This window comes from Copadichromis virginalis, linkage group LG18 (genome assembly GCF_057382275.1).
Source record: "Copadichromis virginalis isolate Kocher_CV1m ecotype Utaka linkage group LG18, C_Virginalis_male_GT1.1, whole genome shotgun sequence".
NCBI classification, from domain to species: domain Eukaryota; kingdom Metazoa; phylum Chordata; class Actinopteri; order Cichliformes; family Cichlidae; genus Copadichromis; species Copadichromis virginalis.
Genome location: NC_140635.1, coordinates 11473213 through 11500861, shown reverse-complemented (window position 1 = coordinate 11500861; position 27649 = coordinate 11473213). Strand labels below are relative to the sequence as shown.

Sequence of the window (27649 nt, the reverse complement as noted above, 5' to 3'; positions counted from 1 at the left end):
AAAGAATGATCTACTGTCCTGGGGAAAAAATAAAATAAATATTGAGCAGTAGATAAACAGACTATTTCAAAGTTTCACTGCAAAGAGAAAGATGTGTACTATGAACCAAATAAAAGCATCTGTAAAAATCTCTGAACCGTCTTTGAATTGTGTGACAGATTTAGATCTGACAGTTTCTGACAGTATGTCACTTGAAATATTTGTTGAATTTGAACATTTTGTTCTCTGTGTTTTCTCTTTTATCTGTTTTCTGTTGAAAAGCATTTTTAAGGATCTGCGTCACTATCATGTATTATGTTTGTTTGAAGTTAGTGTATTTATGTTTGCGTTACTACTTAGAGAAGTAAGCCAATACATTTATGAAAAACCTCGTTACCAAATGTTTTACACGCAGGAAAACCTGACTTACTCAATAAACGTGGCTTGTATTTTTGCTTCTTTAGTCAGTGGGGACATTCTCGTTGCCTGGCAGACATGACTCGGGGATTCAACTTTCAAGCAGCGCTAGGGTGCTCCCAGGCTTAGCGCATGCGCGTTCAAAGAAATCCATTATGTCAAAGCATAGAAATGAAACTGTTCCTCTGAAAACTACCTGATGAAGTTGTGAACGAACAGGTAAATGTAAACGGTCTTTTCGCGGTATGATAATCTCTCTGAAGCCCTCGCGGCAGATACAGAAGTAGTTTCCATCTTGTTTATAAATTAACTTTTAGACTTAAGAGCCGACAGACATGGTTGGCTAGCAGCTAGCTGGGCTAACGTCACCGTTGTTTGGCAGCTCGTTTTCGCAGCTTGTTCGGGAGCCACCTGACAACCGCTCACATGATTTCAACAACTACTGCAACCGACATTGATTACAACACCGACATATTTTCTTAAAGTGTACGTGTGTTCGTGTAGGTGAGGTTTGGACCACCGGGGTGTCTCCGAGGGGATATTTCTACAACAAGAAACCAAAACAAACATGTTTGGTAAGAAGAAGAGAGCACCGCAGCCCAAAGGCCAGGGCGCCGCTGCTGCCAAGCAGGTAACAACTCCAGTAAACATAAGGTTGCAAACAGGAGGTTTTCTCTTCAGAAATATGTCAGCGTGGAGACGTTTATCCCCTTACTTCCTGCTTTTAGATGGGTCTGTTTGTAGACCTGAACCCCGAGGAGATGATGATGGGCATGGACGGAAACCTGGACGATCCGGATTTGGAGGCGGAACTTGCTGCTATTACTGGAAAAAAGGCTGCTGCAGGAGGAAAAGCCAGGCAGAAGGGGAAAAGTAAGTGCAGTAGTTATAACTTAAAGTTCTGAAAACCCCACTTCCACACGCACCCTTCTACACATGTGGTAGGTACAGCTAACATTTGCTGTCATTTAAGCGCTGCACTCACAGTCTCAGGCTACATCCACACAAATGCAGTCACCATCCAGGTGTGTGTTTTAGCAGTTTCGAACATAACCTCCGAATTTACTAATTTTCCTTTAGACATGATTCGCAAGATCATGCAACTACACTTTATGTGTCAGTGTAAACAGGAAGCAGAGGGTTTGTTGGTTGGTAGAGATGCTTAATTATGGCTGTTATTGTGGTCAGTATTGAGATCACTCACAGCCTTTGTAATTTTGTATATTTAGTGAACTGATTTTAACAGTGGATTCCTTTGTACTCTGTAATGATTTCTTACTACAACCCTCATTCATCCAGTCACACTCTGATGGATGTTCAGTGTCTTTCCAAAGGATAGCCACCAATCTACCAATTAGTTAAATCTAACTCCAGTGCCACAGCCATCCCAAATATTAAAAATAAATTACCTGAAAGCATGCTGCAGCCCAGCAGGAAGTGGGTTTTGAGCGGAAGCGGACATTGTTATTGCTAATATAATTTGATTATTTGTGCAGATTTGCTATGCAGGAAGACCATTAGGTACCAAAAGTATGATCGGAGATTTCTTTGCTTGGACCAGCAGTGTGTTGTCATATGGAGGCATTGCAAAGTGAATTCATTTTTGTGGCTTGTTAGACAGAATCAGGGAAGAAAGATATAGTAAAAGTTCCCTCTCTTGCCCACTGTCACACACACTGTCACCGGGTAATTTGTTGATACGTGTGTTTGTTTTTCATATTTCTTGTTCATATTTGATCTTTTACCCCTGATGGGACTCTTAATGAATGAATAAAGAATAAAGGTATAGCAGGAACGCAGTACTCAGAGATAAAATCAGAGTTTGTTGAAGAAAAACTGTCAGTGAGCATGTTAGGGGCACAGACTTTGTTAGTCTGGAAGCTCACTCAGCGTGTAAGTTAGCTCTCTTTTTGCAACAAAAACTCAAAGCTTCTAAAGTCGGGGTTTAGATCTCCTGAGTTGATGTCCCGAGTTGTCCTGAATATGGTCAACACCATAGATAGTGTAAAGATGAATGTAGGCCAAAAAAAAGCTACTCAGTAGTAACTATTCATAGAAGCCAAGACTGTTTTTTGTACCAGGCTATAAGCAAACTTTTTAATGCAGTAAATGTGAACATTTTAAGTAGAAATCTGGGGATTTACATGCCTCCAGAAACTGCAGTTTGTAGCACTTCAGCATCATTTTTTAGTTCTGGGCCCTATTTCAGGAAGCCGGTTTAGAAAACTCAGAGTGAAAAACGATACTCAGGGTTGAGTAACCCCGAACTGTCCAACTCGGAATATTCGGTTTCAGAAAGGCTGATAACAATTAGTTCAGTCAACGCGGAGTTGCTTTAACCCCAAGTTAAGCGCGCGCACGAGGATACATAAAGCCCTGATTAGTGGAGCACAGATTAAGCGAGTCACCATGGAGACGGAGGGAAAGAAGGCGCGGTCAATGTATTTTACAGCGCTTGAGGCCGAAATTCTGATGGCAGCATATGCCGATAACATGCAAATTCCGCGGAAAAAAGCAACACAGCCTCAGCTGCAAAAGAAAGGGAGCATGCATGGCAAAATATAGCCGACAGAGTCAATGCGTGAGTGTTAATTTAAACATTGATCTAGGGATTTCCACCCATTTAACACGTTATTTTATTATATTTTATTTTATTTTTTCTTTCATACATTTTATTTTGTGATGTGATTTGAGGGCAGGTGCAACCCAACAGGCCCCAAACGTTCCTGGCAGCAAGTAAAAATGAAATATAAAAATATAGTCCAAACAGGTAAGGTGTAATTGTATTATGAGCCATAGTGCTTGGTCTGTTTGTCCTATATAAATCAATTGCAGTTAGAGGCTACATTAATTTTCTTTCTGTAAGCACTTATTGAAATTATCTGAGCACATTACAAGTACATATTTGCTTACTCTGTATGCTCAAATGTGACCCGTTATAGCCAACAGAAAAAAAGCGGAGGCCCGAAAAACAGGTGGGGGTCCTCCACCACCACCACTCACAGAGGCTGAGCAGTTGGCTTCCACATTTGTGATAATGTTGGCAGCATCACATATGATCTTCACAGTGCAGAGAACACAAATTAGCATCCATTACTATAATGAAATAATTTGTTAGTTTGAAATGCTACAGGGAACTATGTACCTGTACATTAATGCTGTGGAAAGACTTCCTGTTCACATAGTCTCCTTCATTTACTGAAGGAGCAATGATTGGAATGTGAGTGCCATCTATACAGCCAATCACGCCTGGGAACCGTGAGAATAAATGTAAAATTTAAGTAGTAGTTCAAGTATCACCACATCATGAATTAAATTTTGTTCATCCTGATACCTGCAATTTTGTGGAATCCCTCTTTGATAAATCGTGTGGGTCTATGACCGGGGAACACCACAAACGAGTACAGGAGACGTTTCAGTGCAACTGTAACATTCCTGACTGCCCGACAGACGGTAGCCTTGGAAACGTGCTCAGCGTCACCAATATTATACAGAAAGCTCCCGTTTGCAAAAAACCGAAGTGCAATACAAATAATATGTACAGAACTGAGAGAATGTCCGCGATGTGTCACATGAGCAATATTAGGCCTGAGGATGTTATTCAAATAAATTATAGATTGTGCTGAAAAACGGTAACGTTCGCACAGAAAATCATCAGGAAATGATAAAATGTCCGAACGCGCTCTAATCACTCTCTCCCGGCGGAGAGCTCTGCAGAGAATTTGGGCTTCAACATCTACTGGCTCTTCAAGGAAGGAGCACGCCATGTCTGACACTTCCTACAGTCAGGTTTCCGACAAAGAGGCGGAGAAAGTTAGGGTTAGTTGAAGCTAACCTGCTAGGGGGCAGGTTAGCTTCACGGAGTGTGTCGTCATAGTAACTCGCTCAGAATTAATCTAAACTCGCTTTGTGAAACCGAAAACCCAGAGTTTCCGTTAACCCAGGGTTTACTTACTCAGAGTTTGCACTAAACCGGCTTCCTGAAATAGGGCCCTGGAGGTTGCCACCTTAGCCACCACAAATGTGTATATAAATAATTTGACTTAGACCTCGTTAAGACAACACAAGTACTGTCCATAGTTGGGATGTGCTAGAAGTAGAATTTTAATTTAAGTTTGAGTTTTGACTTCCGACAATTATTAAAACCAGATACTTGAGATATAACAATTATTGTGCCACATTTTTATTTCCAACAATTAGTACATCCCTTTCCTCCATAAGTGTCTAACTTCACCTCCTTAACAGACTGCAGCAGGTTTAGTTCATCTAAATATAATTAATGGTAAAAGAAATAAAATGAAATATGTTTTTTTCTAAAGTTTAATGAATCAACCAGTTTTTTTCTCAAAGTCTGTGAGTAATTGTGTCACTCCTGATTTTATTAAATAATTAGGATTATACCGGAATTAAGCAGCTGTACTTCACAGTCCATAAAGTGCAAAAAAACAACAACACACCAGAGAGTGTATTCCCACTTGAAGATAGTGGTAGAAAGAAACAGACTATACCAGTGGGAGAGGATTGTTTATGTACAACAGTGAATTATTTAGCCTATCACAGCTAAATGTAAAAATATCAGCGAAACCACTGAAACAGTTTCAACAATCTTTGCTGTGCTCTCCCCGAACACGACCGAGTCTTTCACTTCTAAGTGTATTTTAGAGGTTTAAGTCAAGAGTGTGAACTCGATTTAACTTTAACAGCTGAATAGTACCTCATAAATGGTAAATGGCCTGTATTTGTATAGCACTTTTCTAGTCCCTAAGGACCCCAAAGCGCTTTACACAACCTGTCATTCACCCATTTACACACACATTCAGACACTGGTGATGGCAAGCTACATTGTAGCCACAGCTGCCCTGGGGCGCACTGACAGAGAAAAGATGATCTTCAAGTTTTAGGTTTATAAAACTTTTTTGTGAGAATGCTCTCTTTCATTTGGAGACTTTGACTGTTGGCTGAGTCTAGTGAATGTGTGATAATTATTCCCCGGACAATCACTCTTTGTGAATTCTTTGTTTTAGAAGATGTCATCCACACTGCATTGCTTCATTTGTTCTGCTTATAATGTGAATTCATGACACCTTGATTGTGTTGTAGGTCCCCTACCCATGGAAGATATCGCAAGAATGGCAGACGAGTGTATGAAGGACCTGGATGATGATGATGACGACAATGTAGAAGACGATGAAGACCTGTTGGTTAGTGTTTAAATAACCTGCTCTGTTTGATCCATTCCCAAACTTTAGGCAAGGCCAGCAAGCAATCAGAAATCTAGGCTGATGTGTTTATTTTATAACTTGGTATGTTTTCAGTGCACACCAGAGCTTTAAAACTGTAAACTGCATAGATTTAAAGATGAAAGGCTACTGAGTGCAGTGATAAAGTCCCATACATGGCAGAGACGTGGAAATGACTTTCCGGCCTAATCAAAGCGAGCTTGGATATTGTTGGTGATCAAAAGTCTACAAATACATTGACCAGTCTGGTTTAAGTTTTAGGTCACTTTATTCCATCCTTTCAGAATGATGTGGCTCACTAACCCAATAATCGTGCTTCGTGTTAGATTCCTTAGGAGTCATGGTTTCCAGTTTCTTGTAGCGGTGTTTTAACAAATGCACAATTACACCAACTGGCCACTTTCGCGGCTAAACCTGTTCCACCGCTCTTTAATACAAATATTTAATCAGCCAATCACATGCCTCAACTCAGTGCATTTAGGCATGTTGACATGGTCAGCAAAACTTGCTGAAGTTCAAGCATGAGCATCAGAATGAAGAAGAAAGGTGATTTAAGTGACTTTAGAAACTGCTCCATTGGGATTTTCCTCATGCAATCATCTCTGGGCTTTACAGAGAATGGTTTGAAAAAGAGAAACTCTCCAGCTAGTGGCAGTTCACTTTGGGGTCCTTAGTGTCCATGGTGCACTGCTTGAATGCCACAGCCTACCTAAATGTTGTTGCTGGTAATTTCTGACCGTCTTTATGACCACAGTGTAGCTTCTGATGGCTGCTTCCAGCAGGATATTATCCCCTATCACAAAAACTCAAATGAGCTCAAACTGGTTTCCTGAGTATGACAGCAAGTTCACTGTTCTCAAATTGCCTCCACAGTCAGCGGATCCCATCCAATAGACCGCCTTTGGGTTGTGGCGGAAAGGGAGATTCACATGGATGTGCTTCCTGCATATCTACAGTAACTGTTCCATGCTGTCATCTCAGTATGGGCTGAGAATTTCTGAGGAATGTTTCCAGCACTTTGTTGAATCTAAGTAACTAAGAATTAAAGCATTTCTTCAGACAAAAGAGGGTCAACCTGGAACTAGGTGTACTTAATGAAGTGTCCGTTGAGTGTATAGTAGTCAGAAAGTGATCTGTAGCCAAAAAGATGACGTTCCTTTGGCAAATGTGTGCTTTTTCTAAGTCACTGCTCATCTTGTTAACCCTGAAAAACTGGAACAGAACAGCATTTTACTGATATTAACTCACAGTCACTATCAACTGACTCCATGAACTAAAACCAATAAAAACCAATAAATAAATTCACTCTGGCCTCTCTGTGCCCGTCAGTTTTATAGCTCACACAGTAATCATGGTGTTCTTAAGCTGTAAATTACAGTTGGTTTGTTTTTTTTTAATGTTCTGCACTTTCTGCTTCGCAGTATTTCCATTTATCAAACAACAGATGGGAAGCGTGACTCCCACTCGCTGCTTCTGAAATCCAGCTCTGTGTGTGCACAGAGAAAGCTTACTGTTGATCGGTTGCATTTTTTTTCTCCCCCCTCTATCAGGCAGAGCTACAGGAAGTGGTGGGTGAGGAGGAAGCTGAGGATGTTTCCTCCACATCCTCTGCCCCTGCTGAATCTTCTAAGGGTGAAACACCAGAGTCCCCAGCGGCACAGGTACAATACACGCTGCTTCTGCCAAACTTGAAACTGACACCATCAACATGTTTGTCAAATGGGAGATTTTTTTACCTGTTGCCAGTAACTGAAAAGAAAGGGAAAGGAAACATCCTACCTGTTGAGGTTTTATAAAACTTGATGCCTATTTTTTTTTTAATATGAAATCAAAGATGTTTTAAACTTTTACACAAAAAACAGTTGTTCAACTGGCACGTGATCAGCTTCTGTTGACTAGATGCAGTTGAGGTAAATTATTTTCATTCCTTCTAGTAAGTCTGACTTCATTCCTGGTGATGAATTTCCTCACATCTGCATTTTAGTGTCTTTTAAAAACTTTGGATGCTTAACGTGCCTCGAATTTTAAGCATATGATTAAGGTTAAGATGTAGATGGACAGAAACTGAAAAATATGTTGTTTATGTCAACATGTTTTGCACAGTGAGTCATTTCTTCCTTTAACCAGATGTTTCCAGCTGCTTCTTAGGTTGTTTTGGTCTCACACTCGTAGGAGGAAGTAAAAGTCTCTGCGGCAGCCCCCGGCAGCCTCCAACACACCCTGGAGGAGAGGTTGGCAATGTACAAGACAGCCCTGCAGAACGCCAAGACAGCAGGGGAGTCCTCAAAAGCCAGGAGATATGATCGTGGTCTGAAGGTACGACATGCAGAGGGCATGAATTTACACCAAGCTGTTCGTTATGTCACAGTCAGAAGATGCAATTTTGGTTTGCATTTCTTAAAACACCTTATGTAAAAGATTTTCATCTCTTTCTTACTCCTGCCCATAAAACCTCTTGGTCATTGTTTACACTTGTGAGTCTTAAGTGATTAGATTTCTGCGATGAACCCTTTTTATTACACATGATGGCGTCTTTGTTGACTTTATGAATTTATGGTTTCTCTCACAGACGTTGGAGTCAATGTTGGGTGCTGTGAAAAAAGGAAGGCCTGTAAATGAGGCAGAGATCCCGCCGCCTGTTGCCATCGGAGCCCCGAGCGCTGCCCCGCGACCAGCTGTGCCTGCGAGGCCTGCTCCCCCTGTACCATCGCCACCTCAGCCCTCTCAGTCACGGGAGTCGGAGGCCACATCACCACAGTCACCTGCCGCGCCCGATGTCATCACACCCAGCAGCGAGGAGGAGCAATCGTCTTCTGCTGCTCTATCCACTCTGAGCAGCCTCCCATCTCCTCAGGAGCAAACCGATGAGGAAGCTGCTGACGTTTCACAATCAGATGGTCAGTTTCTCTTGAGTTGCACATTAGACCGTGTTTTTCTTTGCTCAGAATTGGCATGGAGACTACAGCTATAGGCATAATTGAGCTGCACAGTAAAAGCAATCTGTCTGTGTTAGAATATCTGTTACGCTTGACGCTGATTATCAAAACGAGTCAGATTAAACTGACCAGAGAACAGTGACAAGTAGATGTTTTTAATCTTCCAATCGATGAAGAAAACCCCGTCTTCATCAAAATTTATTATTATATTTTTATTATTTATGTATTATGTAAAGACCTCTCAACTCTTAAACAGGCTATATAAAGTGACCACCAACACATTTTAGGTTTAGATTATATTTTTTTCTGTATTTTAGCACGCTATGATGCATTTGATCATGTGTAACTGGTAATGGTTTGCACACATTTGAGTTTGGATCGGAGGGAAGCTGATGACTGATATAGCTGAGGCGAATCTGTCGTCTTCTCCCTCCTCATTATTGCGATGAATGAGGCCTTTCACTGTGGGAATTGACATCTGATTTGTCCGGTGAACCCTCAGCCAACAAGGCCACCAAGAAGATGCTTTTGGAGAGACAGCAAGAGTACAAGATGGCAGCGCTGAGAGCCAAGAAGCAAGGAGACGTGGAGCAAGCTAAGCTTTACTTCAAGACCAGCAAGGTGAGTCAGAGACCAGCAGCTATGAGTGATGTGTTCAAAATGAAGTGACAGATAACCAGCAGACTGAATTGTGGTCTGACAGGTCTGTTGTAGATGGTTTAAAAACATTTTCAATGTGATGTTTTTATATTAAATCAGATAAAAGGATTTCAGACAGAAACATGTAGCCATTTGTCACGTCTTTGTAAGAAATTGTGTATTTTCTGGCCTTCAACAGTGTAATTCAAAACGGTGTTTCTGTTTCCTGTTTAGCGTGTTTGTGTCTGTGTGTATACACAGAATGAAGCCTTTTTCCGATGAGAAGTGCAGCAATGTTTCTGAGCAGAGGAAGTTTCTTCTGTAGGAATGTTGTAAAAGCTGCATTTTTGATAATAGATACCGTGTGTCTGTTTTCAACATGATGTCTCACAGGATTATTTTTAAGAAAAATCTAATACTTACCTTTACCAAGCAGGAATTGGTTCCTTTTTATTTTTTTCTGTTATTAACTTTTGGTGTCTATTTGGATCTGGGAACATTTTGAGATGGGGGAGCAAAACTGGAATTAAATTCTTCTCAAATAAATTTTTTTTTTCCTCAAAAAATATGAAGAATTTGATTAATTAATCCAGATATCTTTTTGAAATCAGAGCCTTCATGAGGCGTGTATCCTCACACTGCTCTTGTTCTCTTTGTTTTGCTCTTTAAACTTGTATCACCAGCTGTTTTTTTTGTTATCAGACATGATCAGATTAAATGATTTCGAGTGAACATAACTTTTCAAATCGATAGATATCATAGATGTAAATGCTAAAAATCTTGGACCTTTCAAATTTTGGTGGCCTTGTACATTCGGTGACAACAAGGGAAAGCTCAGAGGTCAAGTTTACTGAAACTCTTTTGAAAGTCAGTTGATGTGTTTAAATAGACCTTTGAGAAATAACAGGCAGTGAAGTATAATCACTGTTTGGTCGTGTATGCTGCCATGATTAAGGTGATTAGAGGGCGTGATTATGGCTTCTGGTGAGGTGGGTGTTTCAGGACAGCTGTTCTCTAACCTTTACTTCCAGGTGCCACCTAAAGATTGTACTACAGCAGGGTGGCACCATTTTCAAGAATATGTTGATTTACTTTAAATGCTACAAACCAAAATAGAACGAAAAGTAACATCCACAGCTAAGAATTCAGAACAAAAACGTTGTGGTTTACCACCAACAACTGTCTAGATTCACTTTGTGTGTCCTTTGCTGTATGTTCTTCTTTTTAGTGGGAAATTTGAGTCATCTAAAGTTTTCAGCCTTAAACAAACTGATGTCCACTAATGCTTGGTCATTTTATTATACAGTAATTATATTTTTCTGAACATTAGCTTTATTTCCTTCCTGATACACCCCTGGAGTATCTCAGAAAGTTCATTCTGTTTATCTGTACGCAGAATTTTCAGGGGAAGAAACATTTAATTTCTTTGATTACTGTGATGACTGATGAAATGTTTCTTCTCCCGAAAACACTGCATCCATACAAACTTTCTGGGATTGCCTCACCAGAATTATTGAGCATGCATCAAATCTTGTAGAGTTAACAAACACGGTAAAAAAAGAAAAAGCATTCTGTTATCCTCTGTACATTCATCGCTCGTGTCTGATTTGATTTCCAGTGCTGTAAGATTTAGAAAACATTTATTTGAATCTAGAGTTAAAATAGTAGCATAGTACTGCACGTTGTTATCCCCACACTGTGTTGCTGCACAGTCTGTTGGCAGGGTTTCTCTCTGAAGAATGTGAAACATGCCAAAAATGCGGATCCTCACAAAGACCATCATTATGTTTGACCTTTTTTTTCTTTTAAATTTGATCCAGAGTTTCGATGCAGTGATCGAGGCGTTGGAAAAAGGACAGTCAGTGGATCTGAGTGGCCTTCCTTCACCTCCAGGACAGGGTGAGAAACACTAGCGTCAAATTTCAGTTTTGTTATGATGAACACACCAAGGAACTGGCACCAGTGGTTCAAGTACAGTAAAAGCAATCAGTCTGTGTTGTCTTAATTGGTTAGAAATCTGCTATCCTGTTACGTTAGGGTTAGGGTTATTATAGGCCATTGTTTATCTTATACTGGGCCTTCTGAGCCAGAACCTCAGTTATAACTCCTCTCCTTTTAAGCCAACTTTCTTCTCATTGGCTGCCCGTTGCAAACAGAAGGCCTGAACAGCAGATGGGCGGGGCTTGTTCAGCTGGGATGTTTTGGTGAGATTATTCAAAAATGTAACATCCAAGGCTAAACTGCATCTCCCTCTAAGCTTTATTTTCCACGTCAGTATGGTGAATATTTGTTTGGCACAGGCAGTAATAAACTTTTCTGTTTAGTACTTACCTTAAGTGTTTTGTGTCAGCATTACAAATGATTGAAAAAGTATCTTTTTCATCTGATATTCTGTGTGTGTGTGCTGTTGCAGGGGTTGTCATGTTTAATGTCCACATTAAACATGACAGAAAATGTAAATAATGAGGTCAGAGTATGCACAAATAATCAACCTGAGACAAAAGCTCAGACCTGACATTCAGTTTCAGTCATTTCTTTGGTGTACTGCTTCATAGGCCATCATCTACATGTTTACCATCACCAGGGGGCAATGTCAAAAATATGTGGAACAACTGGTCTGTGGAGTACTCATGCATGTGCTGTTTCTGGTCCTTCAACCAGCCAAAGGGGTAGAACCAAAGTTAAAATGTACTTTTCAAAACAATGAAAACCGTCTGCCATGGCCATCACCTGTGCTTGGCATGTCACTTTTTTGAACACTGATTGTTTTCTTTCACGTCTCCCCCTCCTGGTTAACTCTCCTGTCACTCCTTTTCCCGCAAAGGGATGACTCCAGACAAAAAATGCATCCTTTACTTTGTGTAGCTAAATACCTACACAAATGGGTAATAACACATTACCATGAATTCTAAGGGGTGTACACCTCTATGTACACCAGCACCATAGTTCAACTTTAAGCTATAACACACTAAACTGGGGTATGTATGTAGTCACATTAATTATGCATCTAAAATGCAGTAAACTACTAATAACAAAAGTCGTTTTTTAAAAAAGGACTTTATTCTAGAAACTCAATAGAGATCACACAGATCTTCCACAAACTTGTTTTCTGTTTGTTTCAGTTGAATTTGTGTTTTTGTGTTGAATGTCCAGGAGGAAGCTCCGCTCCGGTGGCTGCAGCTCCCGCTGGTCAAAGCACACAGCCGACCCCGCCGGCTGCAGCAGCTCCAGGTAGGAATCATTTTAACAGTCACGTAGTTCTGCTTTCAGCTTATTTCTCTTAAAATACAGCAAATTATATCAGAAGAAAACATGCTGTTTGTTTTGTGACAGCGTTGTATTAATTTACATAAAGATGAGTAGCAGGAAGTGACCCCAAACATGACAGCTCTGATAAACATTCAGCTGTTTGCATTAAAAAGTAAACATTCACAAAATGTCACATGGCTGATGAGATGAGATTTACAGTCCTTATAAGCACCTATGGTTCATTCATAGTGAAATCAATGAGCCTGTGTTGTGAAAAAATGTATAGTATATGTATGTATGAGTTATTAATTAACTGAACAAACATTATACGTGAATTGTGCTTTTAACAGGCACTTACTTGTACTTTTCAATATAGTAATTCAAAAGATGGAAAAACCACAAATATATGATTTGGAGGTGGTGGGGGACACTGGGTTGTCTGGTAAGGAGTAAAGCTCATATTGCTAGATATTTTTGAGTGGAAAGGCATCTCATAAGGGCAATTAGCCGCTGTGAGGGTGAAAATGGGGACAGCAACAGGTTGGGGTGACAGTTTACTTGGGCCTTTTGAACCTAGATGGTAGCCAGGAGCGCAGCAGAGAGCTGCAGCTGATAAACGAATGACACCAGGTCCCTCAGAGATATGGAGACAAAAGGAGCTGCAGCAGGTTTTGTAATGGTCCTTTGATCTGTCGACCAAAGGCTCTCTCTCTCTCCATCTTGGCTCAAGCTGAACTGAACTGTCATGAGTTTTTAGGAGGATGCAGATGCACCACTATAAAGGAAACAGGTGTGCCTAACTTGTAAAACAAGAGCTTTGTAGCAAAAAGGAGTGTGGAAAAGTAATTTTTTCTTCCAGATTATTATTATTATTATTATTATTATTATTATTATTATTATTATTATTAATTATTTATTTATTTATTTATTTATTTATTTATTTATTTATTTTTCATCATTGCTACGAATCAAAATAATAACTCTATTTTATATCTGATAATTTTTCCTGCACCAACCGAGAGACATTTGCATCTTTGACACGTCCATATTGCCTCTGTACTCAATCAGATAAAGCTACTGCCTCGTTCACGGGGTCGCTACAGTGGGTAGTTCTGGTTGATTTTTTTTTCTTTCTTTCAGCCCCTTCAGCTCCTAAAGATGTGCTGGAGGCTCTCGAGCAGAGACGAGCCAAGTACATGGAGGCGTCTGCACAGGCCAAGGCCAGCGGAGACGACCGCAAGGCCCGAATGCACGACCGTATTGCCAAGGTAACAGGAGAAACTTCTGAAGTCTGTCCTTACAGTCAGAGTGCTCTGTTACTAAAGCTTTGTCACATTCGTCCTCTCTGACATAGACACAGCGTTTTATTTTTCATGCAGTCTTGGGTTGTTTCCACACATGAACTGCACACTTTGAACAGAATCAGAACGGGATTTGTTCCACAATTATTCTTCTTCACATCGAGCACAGAGCAAGACTTGGATTACTTGAAGTATTGTTTGTTTGTAGATGAGGCGAATGCCTGAAAAGAAAGCACTGGAGGCAGCATACTAAGCTAATTAAGCTAAATACAAAGAGATTTATATGTGATCCAGCTGCGAAGGACATTTGTGTTCTTACGTGCTCCTCTGTCGGGTAAAAAGTTCTGGAAATGTTCAGGATTGTACTGGATGAGTGAAAACGGGCCCGCTCCAAAATGTGAGACAGACCATCCTCTTTCCCTTTTTTGTTGAAGCTTGGATTTGTTTGTGTCTAAGACTTTAAAATCTCGAATAATTATGTGGGTATGAGTAAATAAAACGAGGCAATAAATTAAAGTGACAGACATAATAATAATAATAAAGGCATAGTCTCCCAGCACTTGGCATCGGCAAACTTCTACGTTTACCCCCCGATGAGAGGATTGGCTCTGCTGCTAACATATTTTTAAACTCCTGCCTCCTGCAGCAATACCAGAGCGCCATCCGCGCTCACAAAGCAGGAAAAGCAGTCAACTTTGACGAGCTGCCGGTTCCCCCTGGTGAGATGCATGTTTTTTATTTTTCCAAGTGAAATTTAACTCTATAAAGCCCAATTATATTTATGTGCTCAGTTCTGTAGTGCAGGATTACTTTGTATACTTTTATTATTGCTGCAGCACAAATACATGGACATTTCTTTTTTCTGCTAAGCTGAAAAGGTCAGTGAACACCTTTTCTTACAGGCTTTCCTCCGATCCCTGGCCAGAAGGCAGTGGGAGCTGAGCAGGGGATTGTTGCTGCTCTGGAGGCAGCTAATAAGCTTGCCTCTAGTGATGCTGCTGAAGTTGCAGATGAGGAAGAGGATGAGGCAAAGGAAGAATTGGTAGGATCACAGAATTACAAGGTAATTAAATATTTGGTTCCTGTGGAAAAATTGACTGTAGTGTTTTGTCTGTGTAGGCAAAGCCTGCTGCTCCTGAAGAGCCAAAGAAGCCCACTTTAGACATTCCCACAGCAGGTCACGAACAGAAGAGGACTCCGTCAGCTTCACCTGACAGGACAACCATCGGAGAAGGACTCTCACAAACAGGTAAGACACAAGAGTTTAAGTCTGAAGGATATAAGACATCCTCTGAAAACCCAGAGACTCCTTTGGCTCCTGAGAAACTCTTTAACAGAACATCCTCTCAACTCGTACTGAAAAAGTTTTAGACGAGGTAGATGGAGAGAAGTACTGACTGACTGAAGAACCTAGGGGCTCATTACAGATCTATAAACTACTTCGCTTTGTGTCTGTTCTGTCTTCATTTTCCAGCTGTTCAGCAGCTGGAGTTCTTGGAGGGTCGAAAGAAGCAATACATGAAGGCTGCGCTGCAGGCGAAGCAGAAAAATGATATGGAGCAGGCAAAGATTTTTCTCCGCACCGCCAAGAGCTTCGAGCCCATGATCGAGGCGGCACGCAGCGGCAAAACTGTGGACATCAGCACGGTGAGCAGACAGTGGATCTACGCTTCATATTTGGATTAACCAAAACCTGCTTACAGTTAAAAATAGGCTTCATTCAGGTTGTAGATTACAAGGTCTGAGAACAGGTTCAGAAAAACCAAAAGTTTTTTTCACGTGCACCTCTAGAACATTTTTAATGTTTGCTGGTTTTAAATCTGTCAGCAGAAGTCCTGTTGTCTGTCCTTCTGTGATAAGCGCTGCACCTGCTCCAGCGTGCCAAAACCAAGATCATTCAGTTTGGTTCTCTGAACCAGCACAGAGTTAATTATTGCTCTTTAGAAGCTAGTCACAGAAAGTCCACTCAGTTTTTCTGTTTATTAAAAACTGAAATGTGGGCTGGAGTCGTTCAACTGTGTTTTCATTTTGGAGCCGTATTTGGAGATGTTGCAGGGAGGCAAATTTGATAAAAAGGGCAGGTGGTCAGGAAATACTGCGTTGGCATCTGGTGATACTGTGCTGGCTTTCACCACAGTCCAGATGTTTCTGCCTAATACCCCCCCTTAGACACCGCAGGATGTTGCTTGTGTGGACAGTCTCACACTGGGGCACCATTCCTCAGTGCAAAACCTGATCAATGTTGATAAGTTGGAGAAAGAAATGAAGAGCATGTTTCCTGTCTTGCTCTTCATCTTCAGTGCTGCCTTTGCTATTAAAAAACCTGACTTCCAGGAAAAGATCTAAAAACGGCAGCTGTGATGAAAATGGTCCTTAGGTGCTCAGTAAGATCAGCCTGATTCAGATTATTTTTTGAGAAACACAATTTAAAGTTAGATAAAATGACTAAGTGAGAAAGTTAGTTCTGAATGTGCCTTGATGGAGTTACGTTGATGTTTGTTGTTGAAATTTCATTGTGTTTTATGTAAGAATTCGGTTGAAGCTGCAAAACACAAGACAACAATTTGTTTCTAAAAACTTGCATGTTATATGACAGGCTTTAGAAGGCTTTAGATATTTAAATCTGACTCCCAAAACAAGTTTTTGGCCAGTACAGTTAAATTATACGCACGCACAGGAGAGAAGAGGGTTATCAGCAGTTTGTTTAAATGATCCGATTTAAGATAAAATAAGAAATGTTATTTATCACTAAAGTTTGGAAAATTTGTCTGTGAAGGTTCTCAGTCATCCAGTTCATTGTAGACTAAGGAGCTTGGAAAGAAAAGCGTCTTGACATCTTTAAGTTTCCTTGAAGACGTTTCACCTCTCATCCGAGAAGCTTCTTCAGTTCTAAGAGCAACTGGTGGAGAGTCCGAGATTTTAAGCTTGGCTCGTGTGATTAGGTAGAGGATCAATAGGGGATCCATGACCCTCTTGGGGGACATTCCCATAGGGCTTAAAATCTGGGACTCTCCACCAGTTACTCTTAGAACTGAAGAAGCTTCTCGGATGAGAGGTGAAACGTCTTCAAGGAATTTAAAGAAGTCAAGACGCTTTTCTTTCCAAGTTCCTTTGGAAAATTTACTGTTACAGCAATTATAAACACAACTAATAACAAACTAAAGCAATAATAATAAAGTAAAACAGAAAAAAAATAGCTCAAGAGCTCAAATAAACAAAAATAAAGTAGGTCAATAAACAAATATATAAACCAAATAAAAAAACAAGGCTATCAAGTGATGCTAAACATGCTGTTTAAAAAAATATCTTAGTAAAATATAGAGAGAATAAAATAATTAATTTTATTTAAAAGATGGCCTACTAAATAAAATGTGGCAAAAAAACAAAACAAAGAAAGGAAATGTCGGGTGACATTAATGTGTCTCTGCACACATGTGGTGTAAAGTGTTATGAACAGTGTATGGTTGAAATTAAGCTGCTGAGATGAGACTATAGAGAAATCTCACCCACACTGATGTGTTGTGTTGAGTGTCTGCAACACAGGCTAAAAATGCTCTCTCTCTCTCTCTCTCTCTCTGCCTGCAGGTGCCGTCGCCTCCTGGTGACGAAGACGAAGACTTCATCCTGGTTCACCACAGCGACGTGCAGATCTCAGAGAAAGCCGAGGAAGTTTACACGCAGCTGGCCAAGATCCTGAAAGAGCAGCACGAGGTAAAACCGCAGCAGAGTCTTTATAAAAAGTTCTTTTTGAAATTTAACGGAATTAAAATTTTCTTCGGCCAAATTCTACAGATTATTTGTGATTTTAAATAAATGTGTTTATGCCTTTAAACTATTAACAAGATTTCCCCTCAGAAGAAACTTTTCAGCTCTCTGATGTTTGTTCATGAATAATTTCTGCTGCCAGAAACAGATTTTCTGCCTCTGATTTCTCCAAACTGTGACCCTCTGTGACCCTTTCTCCTGGCTTTCTTCCTTTATTTAGAAATGTTTAACTTACTCCGAGCAGTTCAAACACCTGGGAAACGTCACTGAAACAACAAAGTAAGCTTCCTCGTCACCTACAGAGATTTACATTTAAACTCTAAATTAATTGTTGAATGGTTGATGACATGAAACATGAAAAGGTTTTATTCCTTTTTTTCATGTTTTTTTTTAGGTTTGAGAAAATGGCTGAAAGCTGTAAGAAGAGTATGGAAGTCTTGAAGTTGGCTCAGTCGAGGGGTCTGCCTCCTCCTAAACATCATTTCGAGGAGAAGTCATTTCGCATAGCCAAGTGGGAACATTTGCCATCAATTCTTTACTCCTGCTGAGTTATTCATTAGTTATAAAGTTAGCAAATAATCTGCTTTCATTTATTTTAATAGACGGTTCATATATTAAAGGGGCAGTAAATAATTTCATACATGCCTTCATCTTTTGCTTGCACTAAACAAATTTTAGAGAAAAGCAGTTTTCTATATGTTTCTAAAAGTGTATACAACATAATTTCACTGACTGGTGCAGTTTTCTTAGTGTTTACACTTGAAGCAGACACAATAAATCACTCAACTTTCTCCCTGCTTTTTTTCCTGTTGTTGTTTTCAGGATATTTCCAGAGCTGAGCAGCACTGACATGGTTGTTATTATCGTAAAAGGGATGAATCTTCCTGCTCCTAGCGGTAAAAATCTGCATTTATCAGTTTTTCCTGTTTTTTGTTTTCCCCCCAAGGACGTGTTTATTCAGAATTTAAAAATATTCATATCAGCGGGGAATTCAACTCATAGAACAAACCAGTGATCTTGAATCAGTTACTCAGACTGATTTTCCATAAATCGAGTCGAAGGTCACACCTCAAAGTGGGTAAAACAAAAGTTTCATGCTTTTTGCTTTTCTTCCTCCTGCAGGAATCCAAGCAAACGATCTGGATGCTTACGTCAAGTTTGAGTTCCCCTATCCCAGCACGGTAAGAGCCTGAAAATCCGCCTTTTTAAAAATTAACACCAGTGAGTGTTTTTGCTTAAGTTTCATCTGCTGTTTTGCTGCCACCAGGAGCAGCCACAGAAACTCAAAACAGCTGTCATCAAGAACACTAACTCCCCAGGTGAGGCATGACTCTTGCTTCAGGTGTGCTTTAGTTGTGGGATTTTCTTTTCTAGTTCCAGGGTGTATAAATGTTTCTTTTTCTTTTTTTTTTTAAGGACACAAGCATTTTTGCTGTTCAAAACAAACCGAGCCTTATTTTAGGTTCATTTTCATGCGAGATCATTTTGGTTTTAAAGTTGTGGTACTTTTTAAAAACTCTCTTAAGGAGTTGGGTAGAATTCCCTAATATTTCCATGTTGGCTTTATTTGTTGTCCTCTAAACTGCTTCATTTAGCTGAGCGATGTTGACTTTTTTTGTTGTCTCTTTTTGTCAGAATACAACCAGAGTTTCAAGCTTCAAATCAGCCGCAACCATCGCGGCTTCAGGAGGGTGGTGACAGCTAAAGGCCTCAAGCTAGAGCTGCTGCACAAAGGGTGAGTCCCAGGAGCTGCTGGTCGGACAGCATGCGACACGTAGTGAGTATTTAAAATGTGCTGTGAGAACTTTTCGAGCAGCTGCTGGCTCTTTAGTCATTAGCATGTTACAACAATGGGACTTTGACACAAGAAGGGCTGTAATTGTACCTGTTTATTTCAGATAAATGTGAGAAATTAGTCAAATCAGTCGTGCTAGTGGGTGTTTACTGTGAGGGATTACTGGTGATGTTTCAATATGCTGCAAAAAAGAAGATCTGAAAGTGGGAACGCATAATAACCAGAATCTCTGATGGGAGTCTTCAGGTTTAGTTTCTTATCACAGTGTAATTATATAAATGTGTCAGCCGGCTCTGCTGGTGTTTGCTGTGTGGGCTTAAGATCAGGGTAGTTTTTAGAAGGAAGAAGTGCAGATTAACAGAGAGAATAAAAATGACACACATGCTGAATGAGCAGATGTTCAGAAACCAGATGATCCTACATGTTAAATGATGTCTTGTTTATTTTGGCATCACAGTTTTTCTATAGAGAGGTTTTCTATTTCAGTGGATGTTGAATGGGTTGCCAATGACTTGGTAGATGTTTAGAGGTTAAACCTTGATTTTTTTTTTATTTCACACACGCTGTCCTTAGCTGTGGCTCATCAGTGTAACCGTGTCTGTCGTCTCACAGCGGTTTCTTACGGAGCGACAAGCCGATCGGAACAGCCCTGCTGAAGCTGGACAAGCTGGAGTCACACAGTGAAATCAGGGAGATTGTCGAGGTGAATGACATTCAGTTTGAAAGGATAAGGAAATTGATCTGTGGTGTTTAAGTTAATTCGTTAAGACAGAAATCAGGAGGCCGTTTGTCTGAGAGGGTTAAGATGTGATCACGGTGTTTCGTGTGCCAGGTGATGGACGGACGGAAACCCACAGGGGGTCGCATTGAAGTGAAGGTCAGACTGCGGGAGCCTCTTAGCGGTCAGGACATGCAGACCAGCACGGAGCGCTGGCTGGTGATTGACCAGTCGCAGGTAACATATAAAGATATGAAAAAGCTCGGTAATTAGAATATGATCAACCCTCAATGACTTCAGCTTTACTTAGAATGGCTTTCTTTAATTTGCTTGCTTTTATAGTTTATTTGCCTTTTTTCTGCTTGTTTAGTTAATTTTACTAATTTGTTGTTAAGGGTTTTTTTTGTTTTGTTCCATATTTTATAAAATTATGGACACACAAGGTTATGTTGGTAGCCAGGTGTGTGTGGTTTTGTAAAATGTTCTCAGAGCTTTACCTGTCCTTTCTTTTTTGGTAGGTTCTTGTTTAGATGTTACTGCAAGACTGAAGATGAAGTGCAAGAAGAAGGTAATTATACGGTTTACATTCACAATCATAGCTAGAAGATGAGCCTGCCATCACAATGTAGGTGAAGAGACTTTTTAGATGCTTTGATTTCTTTTGGTCACCTGTCCCAGATGGATGCCTTAAAATGTACAACACACTTTTTCAGGTTTGATCCAGTGAATTAGAAGGAAAAAGATCCAACATCCAGAGTACCAATGTTTCTCAGACATTAGGTTGTATAGTTTTGCTGCTGAAATTATGATATATCCTATAATATTGTTGCTCAATGCTACTAATAGGGGGGGGGGAACAAAAAAAGCTAAATTGGCAACCCCTCAGCCTCAAAGTAGACACAGCCACTGGATCAGTCCCAGAATCCTACATTACATTGAATTATTGCGTTTACAAGATTTTCAGAACACTTGACCTCCAATCTTGACTTTGAGCTCAAGGTCACCAGGATTCAAACTCATCCAAGATTTTTAGGTTATGGCTAGAAAAGTTAATGTCTGCAGTGCATCTACGTTTAATTCCTCCTTGACTGATACTGGAGATGTCTTTGCCCTGCAGATGTAAGGAACTCAATCAAAAACACTCAGAGGGAGAAGAGGAGGAGATGATGAAGGTGGTTTGGGAAGTTCTGAAGACGGTCTGTTGTTCAGTTTGGACTCAGACCTACACGGGTCTTGTAGTATCTTTTGCACATTTGCACGACACACACGCTCCCCTTCACTCAGCAGGAGACACGGAGCTGCCTTATGGAGACGTGAACCTTGTGTCTGCCTCCACCGGAAGGCGATGAGGGCCTCTCTTTGAGATTGAAAAACACTCAGGCAAAGATCACAGCTGCCTAAACTGTTTCCTGATGTGTGGGTCCGGCATGGTGTCCTTTGCGAGTGACAAAGGGGACCGGTGTCGAGTTAAGCTGATCCTGCTGCCTGACGTAATTTTTAGTTAATATATCAAAGAATGTGTAAATAGTCCTTGTGGTATCTAGAACTGCACCTATGCACTAATACCAAAGTAATCACAGTTGCTGTAAAATCCTGCGTATTTGAAAGCCGCCTTTAGCTGCCAAATCTGTTACGATATATACATTTAAATTATATAATTACAGCCTGGGCTGTCGGGAGTTTTCAGTACATTTTCCGCTCAGTTACAGTCTGTTACAGACTTCGGTGTGAAAACGTCAGGCAGATATTGCAGTAGCCACCTCATGTTTATTTAACAGGAAAGTAAGCCAAGAAATCACCAGATTACACAAGGTACGATCGTTATTTTAGAGACCACACATTTCGCATGCGCTGCAAGTCCTCTAATTGTGGTCACTAAACTGCACACTCACCTGCCTGCCGTTTTAGGTGCATTTGACTTGTTTACACTGAATAGCACAAAAACTGGAGACGAATAATGTCACGTGTGAGGAGGAGAGTACACAGGATCATCTTTAAAAAGCATCGTGTAAAGGAACAGAAAGAAAGAAAGATTTAAATGTCAGGAAACTCTAAGCTTAGCCTAGCTTTGCATAAAACTGGAAGGGGGCTGCAAATTGAATCCTGTTTAAAAATACAACTACTAGTTTTTCAAGGTCACAGATGAACACATTTTATATTTATTTCTATCCACTCATTTTGTAGAAGGAGTTTAGGACCTTTAAAAAGACTCACCACTGGCCGTCTCAGTCATTATGCTCAGCTAACCTAACCTGAAGCAAAAGCAGCTCTAGTCTTCTGGTTTTATTCTTTTGACAGCATATGGGGGCCATTCTGGGTGGTTTTTCATAATCCACAGTTCACAATAATTCCTGAATAATTTATTTAGGTGTCGCCCACCAGTTGATTCTGTCTGAAACAAGCTGTTTTAGCTCCTCCCCCTTTATTAAGTCTGTTTCCTTCTGATTGGCTGCCCCTTGCATACACCAGCTTCAAGTTTCTGTGTTTTAGGTATACTGCCCTGATTATTTGAAAGTTTGGCTAGCATATATATAAAACAGGAAATAAAAGATAAAACACACTAGCTCCACTTTAAAGTTTGGAGTTCACAGGGAAAAATGTAATACATTTTGAAATTTTAAGGGGTGGAATTTTTTTTCACTTTAGTTTTCAAGATTATGTCAGTTTCTGTAACGTCATTGTTATTCAACAAACACCAATCGAATCACATATTTATGTACAGTGCGATGAGGTTAAACCAGCCTTGCAAAGTCGAGCAATGTTTCAAAGAGTAAGTCGGAAATTTGGCTCCATTGTTTATTTAAAATGGCCCTCATGTGCTGTCATAGAGTCTCAACAGGAATGTTTGTCACTACTTTTGAAATCTATGGACCATCTCATGTGAGAGAAACTGAATATTGGGAGTGAAACCTCTCAGTGTTTTAATAAAGGGTCAGTTCACTCAAATTACCAAACCACGTCAAGCCAAGCACTTTTTCACATGTCATTCAGAAACAGTTGACTGATTGAATTGCCATGGTGAGTTCGAGTTAAGATAAAGCTCTAAGCGGAGTCTTTCCCAGCTGCCTTAAAATGCCTCAAATGACTGAAACGGAGTCGTTTCACATGACTCTGCAGCGTCTTCCAGCTCTTTGTTTCTACTTTGCAACCTTGTTTTGGAGTATTTTGCAGCTAAAGAGACTTCTGTGCAGTTGCTGTGTTACATCCATGTAGTGTCTGAAATGTGCCAAGAGCTGTAGCAAACTCTCTGCATGTAGTACATAAGTGGGTAAATGGACAGCCTTAAATTCATTAGGTTAATGTCGATTCAAGTGAGGCAAGAAAACGAATGCTTCCACTAGTACTGAGTGAACTAACCCTTTAAAAAATGAACCGCAGAAGAAGCCATACAAGTTTAACTGAGCCAACGACGTAAATCCCACCTCAAGCAGGTGTACCTCAGACTGTCTGCGTCATTATTATCATCATCATCATTATTATCATTATTATTATTATTATTATTATTATTACCATGGTCACACATTTCAGTTTCCGCTTCTTCTAATTTTCTTTTTTTAAAATCTGCGCCTAATTTTTAGTATAAAGGAAAAAAGTTCAGTTTACAGTAACACTGATCAAAATACTGAAGCTGGGTCCACGCAGGAAGCGATGTCACTCATCACGCGTAGCCTTGAAGCTAAAAGGTTCGTCGCTAGTGGACTTTCTAGACCCTGGTTGCCTAGGTAACCCTCTAACGCATTTACCGCACTGTGATATGTCAATTAACGGTATCTTGTGCTCTTATTGGCCGAAATTGATTGAAGTTGAGTAAAGCTCATCTCGGGATACGCCCACTTTGCCCTCACCAACCGTTATGTCGCCTGTCATCGCTTCCTGTGTGGAAGCCATTAAAATGTTTTAGTTTTTACCATATAGATGTTCACACAGATCATGTGTTTCTAAAATGCTTCATAATTAACAGAATCAGTTCTTTGATTTTTGACTGAATCTGCTGATCCTGCTCTAAAACGAACCAATAAAAAAAAATTCCTGTTTTAAATGTGTACTGTCAAGTTTTTTCAAACATAAAAAAAAAAAAGTAAATAACAAATACTCGTCTCAATTTTCTATAAGTTTTTATTTTACATATACTACAGTATTTTTGACAAAGGAGGGGGAAAGATGAACAGGCTTTTTGGCTTTTCAAACTGATTTATTAAAAAATAATAATAAAGAACTGAACAAGTTCATATTTTTGTGGAGAATTTTCTGACTGTTGAAATGCAAAGTTGACTCGCTCCAGTCGCCTTTTCCGGCTCATTTCTGTTTGCATGCAGTGTTATAGGTTTAAACAGTAACATCTTACAACTGAATACAAAACAAATGCTACTTTTTCAAACAAATTGCACCTTTTTTTCTTCTTTTTTTGGATTTCGGGCATATTGCACACTTCAGATAATGCAAAAAGGAAAAAAAGAATTAAACAGTAACAAAAGAGCGAGTCAGAAAAATAGATCCTCGTGCCCCCCTTTTCATTATGCTAATTTATTTAATTTTTTTAAAGAAACACAGTGATTGACCCACACTGCTTCTGGTATGATCACAGTAAAATAACCCAGAAGTGGTGAACTTTGACCTTTTTTTTTTCCTTTTAAACTAAACGTTACTTTGCTACAGTAGCTCCTAAAAGATTCTGATTAATAAATGAATGCAGAGCGGCTACAGGTCAGATTTAAACTTCAAGCGTCGGCTCTTCTGCAGATTTTCCTCTGATTGTCTGATTCTCACTCGAGATTGTTTTACATCAGCACAATTAACGATGGAGAAATTAGCATAATGCAGAATGGTTACTGTACAGAGCTTTTTAAACACAGCAGGGTGGGTTGTTTTTTTTTTTTTTCGTTTTTGTGATCAGTCTCGTCAGAAACAAGAGCACATTTTACAGATTTAAACAGAAACATGAGGAATACATTCTTAGACTTCTTGTCCAGGTCCATGTTGTTGAAGGAGAGCAGAGTCCAGATCAGGCGGTGAACCTCCAACGTGCCTGATTTTAGAAAACACCTCAGAGGTTCAGGGTGTTTAGAGAAGTCTTGACTTCGAGGTTTGGAAGGATGCAGACAACTTGAGATGAGATACATTCAGCTTCGGGTCATTTAAGTCTCGACAAATACTGACCTCTTACTTCCAGGACACCCTGATGCTCACTTTAAACTCTCCTGTAAATGGCTTAAATCCAGTGCACTGCATCTGCAAGTTAATACAGTTTATTTATATATAATAATATTATATTTATCAGTTATTCTCGTTATGATTAAAAAGACAAAAATGAGGTGAAGATTTTTTTCGACCTCTGCTGAACCAACACTGAATGACTGATGAGATTAAAACCTGACTCTCCCCCCCTTCGCACATTTATGTACAGATTGATTATCGATAAAGCATCAGAACCTTTATTTAAATCAGCTGTCTGAACGATAATACTGGGATCTCTGGAGGCTACAGATGTTTCAGGTGTGATCAAGGAGAAATCGTCCTGCCTACAAAAGTATGTACAACGAGTGAAGTAAAGCATCTGGTGACTGATGAGTAAAGCTTAAGTGAATCTGAAATGGTTTTCATTTTCCTTTTCTCCCTTGATGAAACACTACTGCAGGCACTGAGCACCACGGTGCAAAAAAAAAAAAAAAAGAAAAAAGAAAAAGGGAAAGTAATCACCACCTCCTTCCACGATGATTAATACTGTTTTGAAACAGAAATAGTCCAAACTTTTCAGTAACGGATATGACTCTCCCTTGCACCAGCATCCGTGCTACACAGAGGCAGGTTTTACCCAGAATTCAATGCTTCAGGACCTCCGGCTGCCACAGTGATGTGCGATCAGGAAGCAGGAGGTCAGTCCCAATACCCACACTTAAGGAGCATCCGAGCAGGAGCCATGAATGTAGTTTCCATCGCTGTGCAGGTGCATTTTTTGTAATGGCCACTAGGGGGCGAGTCCTGTGGCTGTAACAAATAAAAAAAACTTGCTTGGCTCTTGGCTCATTCTTCGCGACCTCAGCAAACACCTTCCTGGTGACTTTTTGTGCTCAATCACCAGTGTCATGTCATGCATCGCAATGTGATTCACATATGATGACCAGCTCATAACTAGCAGATTTTAATAAAATAGTGTTAAGTCTAACGGGTCAAAACATATCTGCAGGTTAGATTATAAGATGGAACCGCTGTTGTAGTTTATTTGATTTCTTTTGTGTTTAGAGACCAAAATTAACTATTTGGCCCCAACTGATATTTTGAGCTCTGGAGTGCTGCTTTATGTACCAAAGGGCAGAATTGCAGCAGGTTTAACCAAAACTCGTGGCTCTTTCAATTGGTATTAAAGGCTGTATTATCCTCCATTCTCTCATAGCATTTGATTGATTGAAGGCTGTGTGTCACTGCAGGAGAGGTCCTATCTGTCACAGTTCTGCTCGTAATTTAGTCACTACTTCTGGTTGATTCGTTTGTATTTGTGCAGCCATGGCCGTTTCAGCTTTACTCTCACAGTGTTAAGGCGACCTTTAGGGAATAATCTGCCTCTTTGTCAAAATGCACGAGAGCTCAGGGTGTCCTGACCTGTGAGGACGGCTGCCATTACAAAGACGTCACTGATCACTACGGGTTTGTGTCTGGTAGAAAGGAGAGAGTGCTTTCTCCTTAAAAACTCTGCAGCTCTGCAGATTGTTAATTCTACAGCTCCTCTGATAATAGACAGAATAATTCATCATCCTATTCACACACACACCCTGGTTTTACTCATTTCATAATTCACTCATTTGTCTAAAATCATGAAGCTAAAGCTGCATTTAAGAGAAAAGTTGAGAGGCTTAATAAATCCCACAATTCATCACACTCAGCTTTTAGGTTCACAGACACGATTCTAATGGCACTGGTTTACTAATTTATAACAAGGCTAAACACCCTGTGACCCTTTCATTGTAATAAACACTCTTCTTACTTAAACTCCGAATGAGATAAGAAAATTTTACTTAGTGCCTTCATCCCTTCCTGGATGCGTTCGCTATCTGAGGACAAACTGCACAATATCGGCCGCCTGACGCTCGTTGCGTGGCAGCTTCTCAGAGGCAGCAAAAGTGTGGGTATCAGGACGGACACAGTGTGATCTGTGGAGACATCCTGACTGAGGTGACAGGTGATCCTATTCAGAGCTTCCTCAGACCGTGGGTGGATGCATAGGTTTGGCTTGAGGAATGCTACCCTGCCGGGCACGGCACAGTTTTCGGGCTCTTTTGAAGTGCAAACGGCCGAAGGGAGATGATGTCAGAAAAAAAGAAGAAGAAGAAGAAGTTTGGAGGTGAGAAGGGGTGCAGGTTGGTGGGATGTCTGAAGTTCCTAAGAGATGATCTCCAGGATGTAGAAGATCAGCTCCATGACCACCGGGCCCTCGCTCAGTTGACACGCCCCGCCGTGAATGACGGGGATCAGAGCGCTGTCCAGGTCGCTCAGGTACTGAGGCAGGAGAGGCTGGCCGTTGCTTCCGACCAGATAACCCACCTGCGGAGAATGAAAGGGTGAAGTCATACCAAAGATCTAGTGTAAACTGGCACATCGGGCAGATTTCTGATGGT

At 40.3% G+C, this 27649-nt stretch overlaps 2 protein-coding genes across 9 annotated transcripts in view; one reads left to right on the top strand and one right to left on the bottom strand.

The window, feature by feature from the left end:
* The first annotated feature begins 520 nt into the window (after positions 1 to 520).
* Positions 521 to 27336, top strand: cc2d1b (coiled-coil and C2 domain containing 1B). Of its 4 annotated transcripts, none has more exons than XM_085439598.1 (26): positions 522 to 615; positions 901 to 1027; positions 1125 to 1269; positions 5497 to 5597; positions 7187 to 7297; positions 7809 to 7952; positions 8206 to 8533; positions 9075 to 9193; positions 11032 to 11110; positions 12365 to 12442; positions 13601 to 13728; positions 14408 to 14480; positions 14664 to 14803; positions 14881 to 15010; positions 15236 to 15408; positions 17347 to 17472; positions 17747 to 17805; positions 17921 to 18037; positions 18349 to 18422; positions 18649 to 18707; positions 18794 to 18845; positions 19162 to 19261; positions 19934 to 20024; positions 20154 to 20276; positions 20558 to 20607; positions 25823 to 27336. In XM_085439598.1, exons 2-25 carry the CDS (start codon positions 965 to 967, stop codon positions 20567 to 20569), a joined length of 2625 nt encoding a protein of 874 aa, XP_085295724.1. In that variant the 5' UTR covers positions 522 to 615; positions 901 to 964; the 3' UTR covers positions 20570 to 20607; positions 25823 to 27336. The 4 variants fall into 4 exon arrangements, with proteins under 4 accessions (XP_085295725.1, XP_085295724.1, XP_085295721.1 ...); XM_085439595.1 differs by lacking the exon at positions 25823 to 27336 and adding an exon at positions 21157 to 24711; XM_085439596.1 differs by lacking the exon at positions 25823 to 27336 and adding an exon at positions 21157 to 24711 and having other exon boundaries at positions 882 to 1027.
* Positions 27031 to 27649, bottom strand: part of zfyve9a (zinc finger, FYVE domain containing 9a) — a 36120-nt gene continuing 35501 nt past the window's right edge. For all 5 annotated transcript variants that reach the window (XM_085439590.1, XM_085439592.1, XM_085439593.1 and 2 more), the window contains exon 19: positions 27031 to 27575. In XM_085439590.1, the coding sequence (XP_085295716.1) occupies positions 27414 to 27575 (162 nt within the window). In that variant the 3' untranslated portion in view covers positions 27031 to 27413. The remainder of the gene's footprint in view (positions 27576 to 27649) is intronic.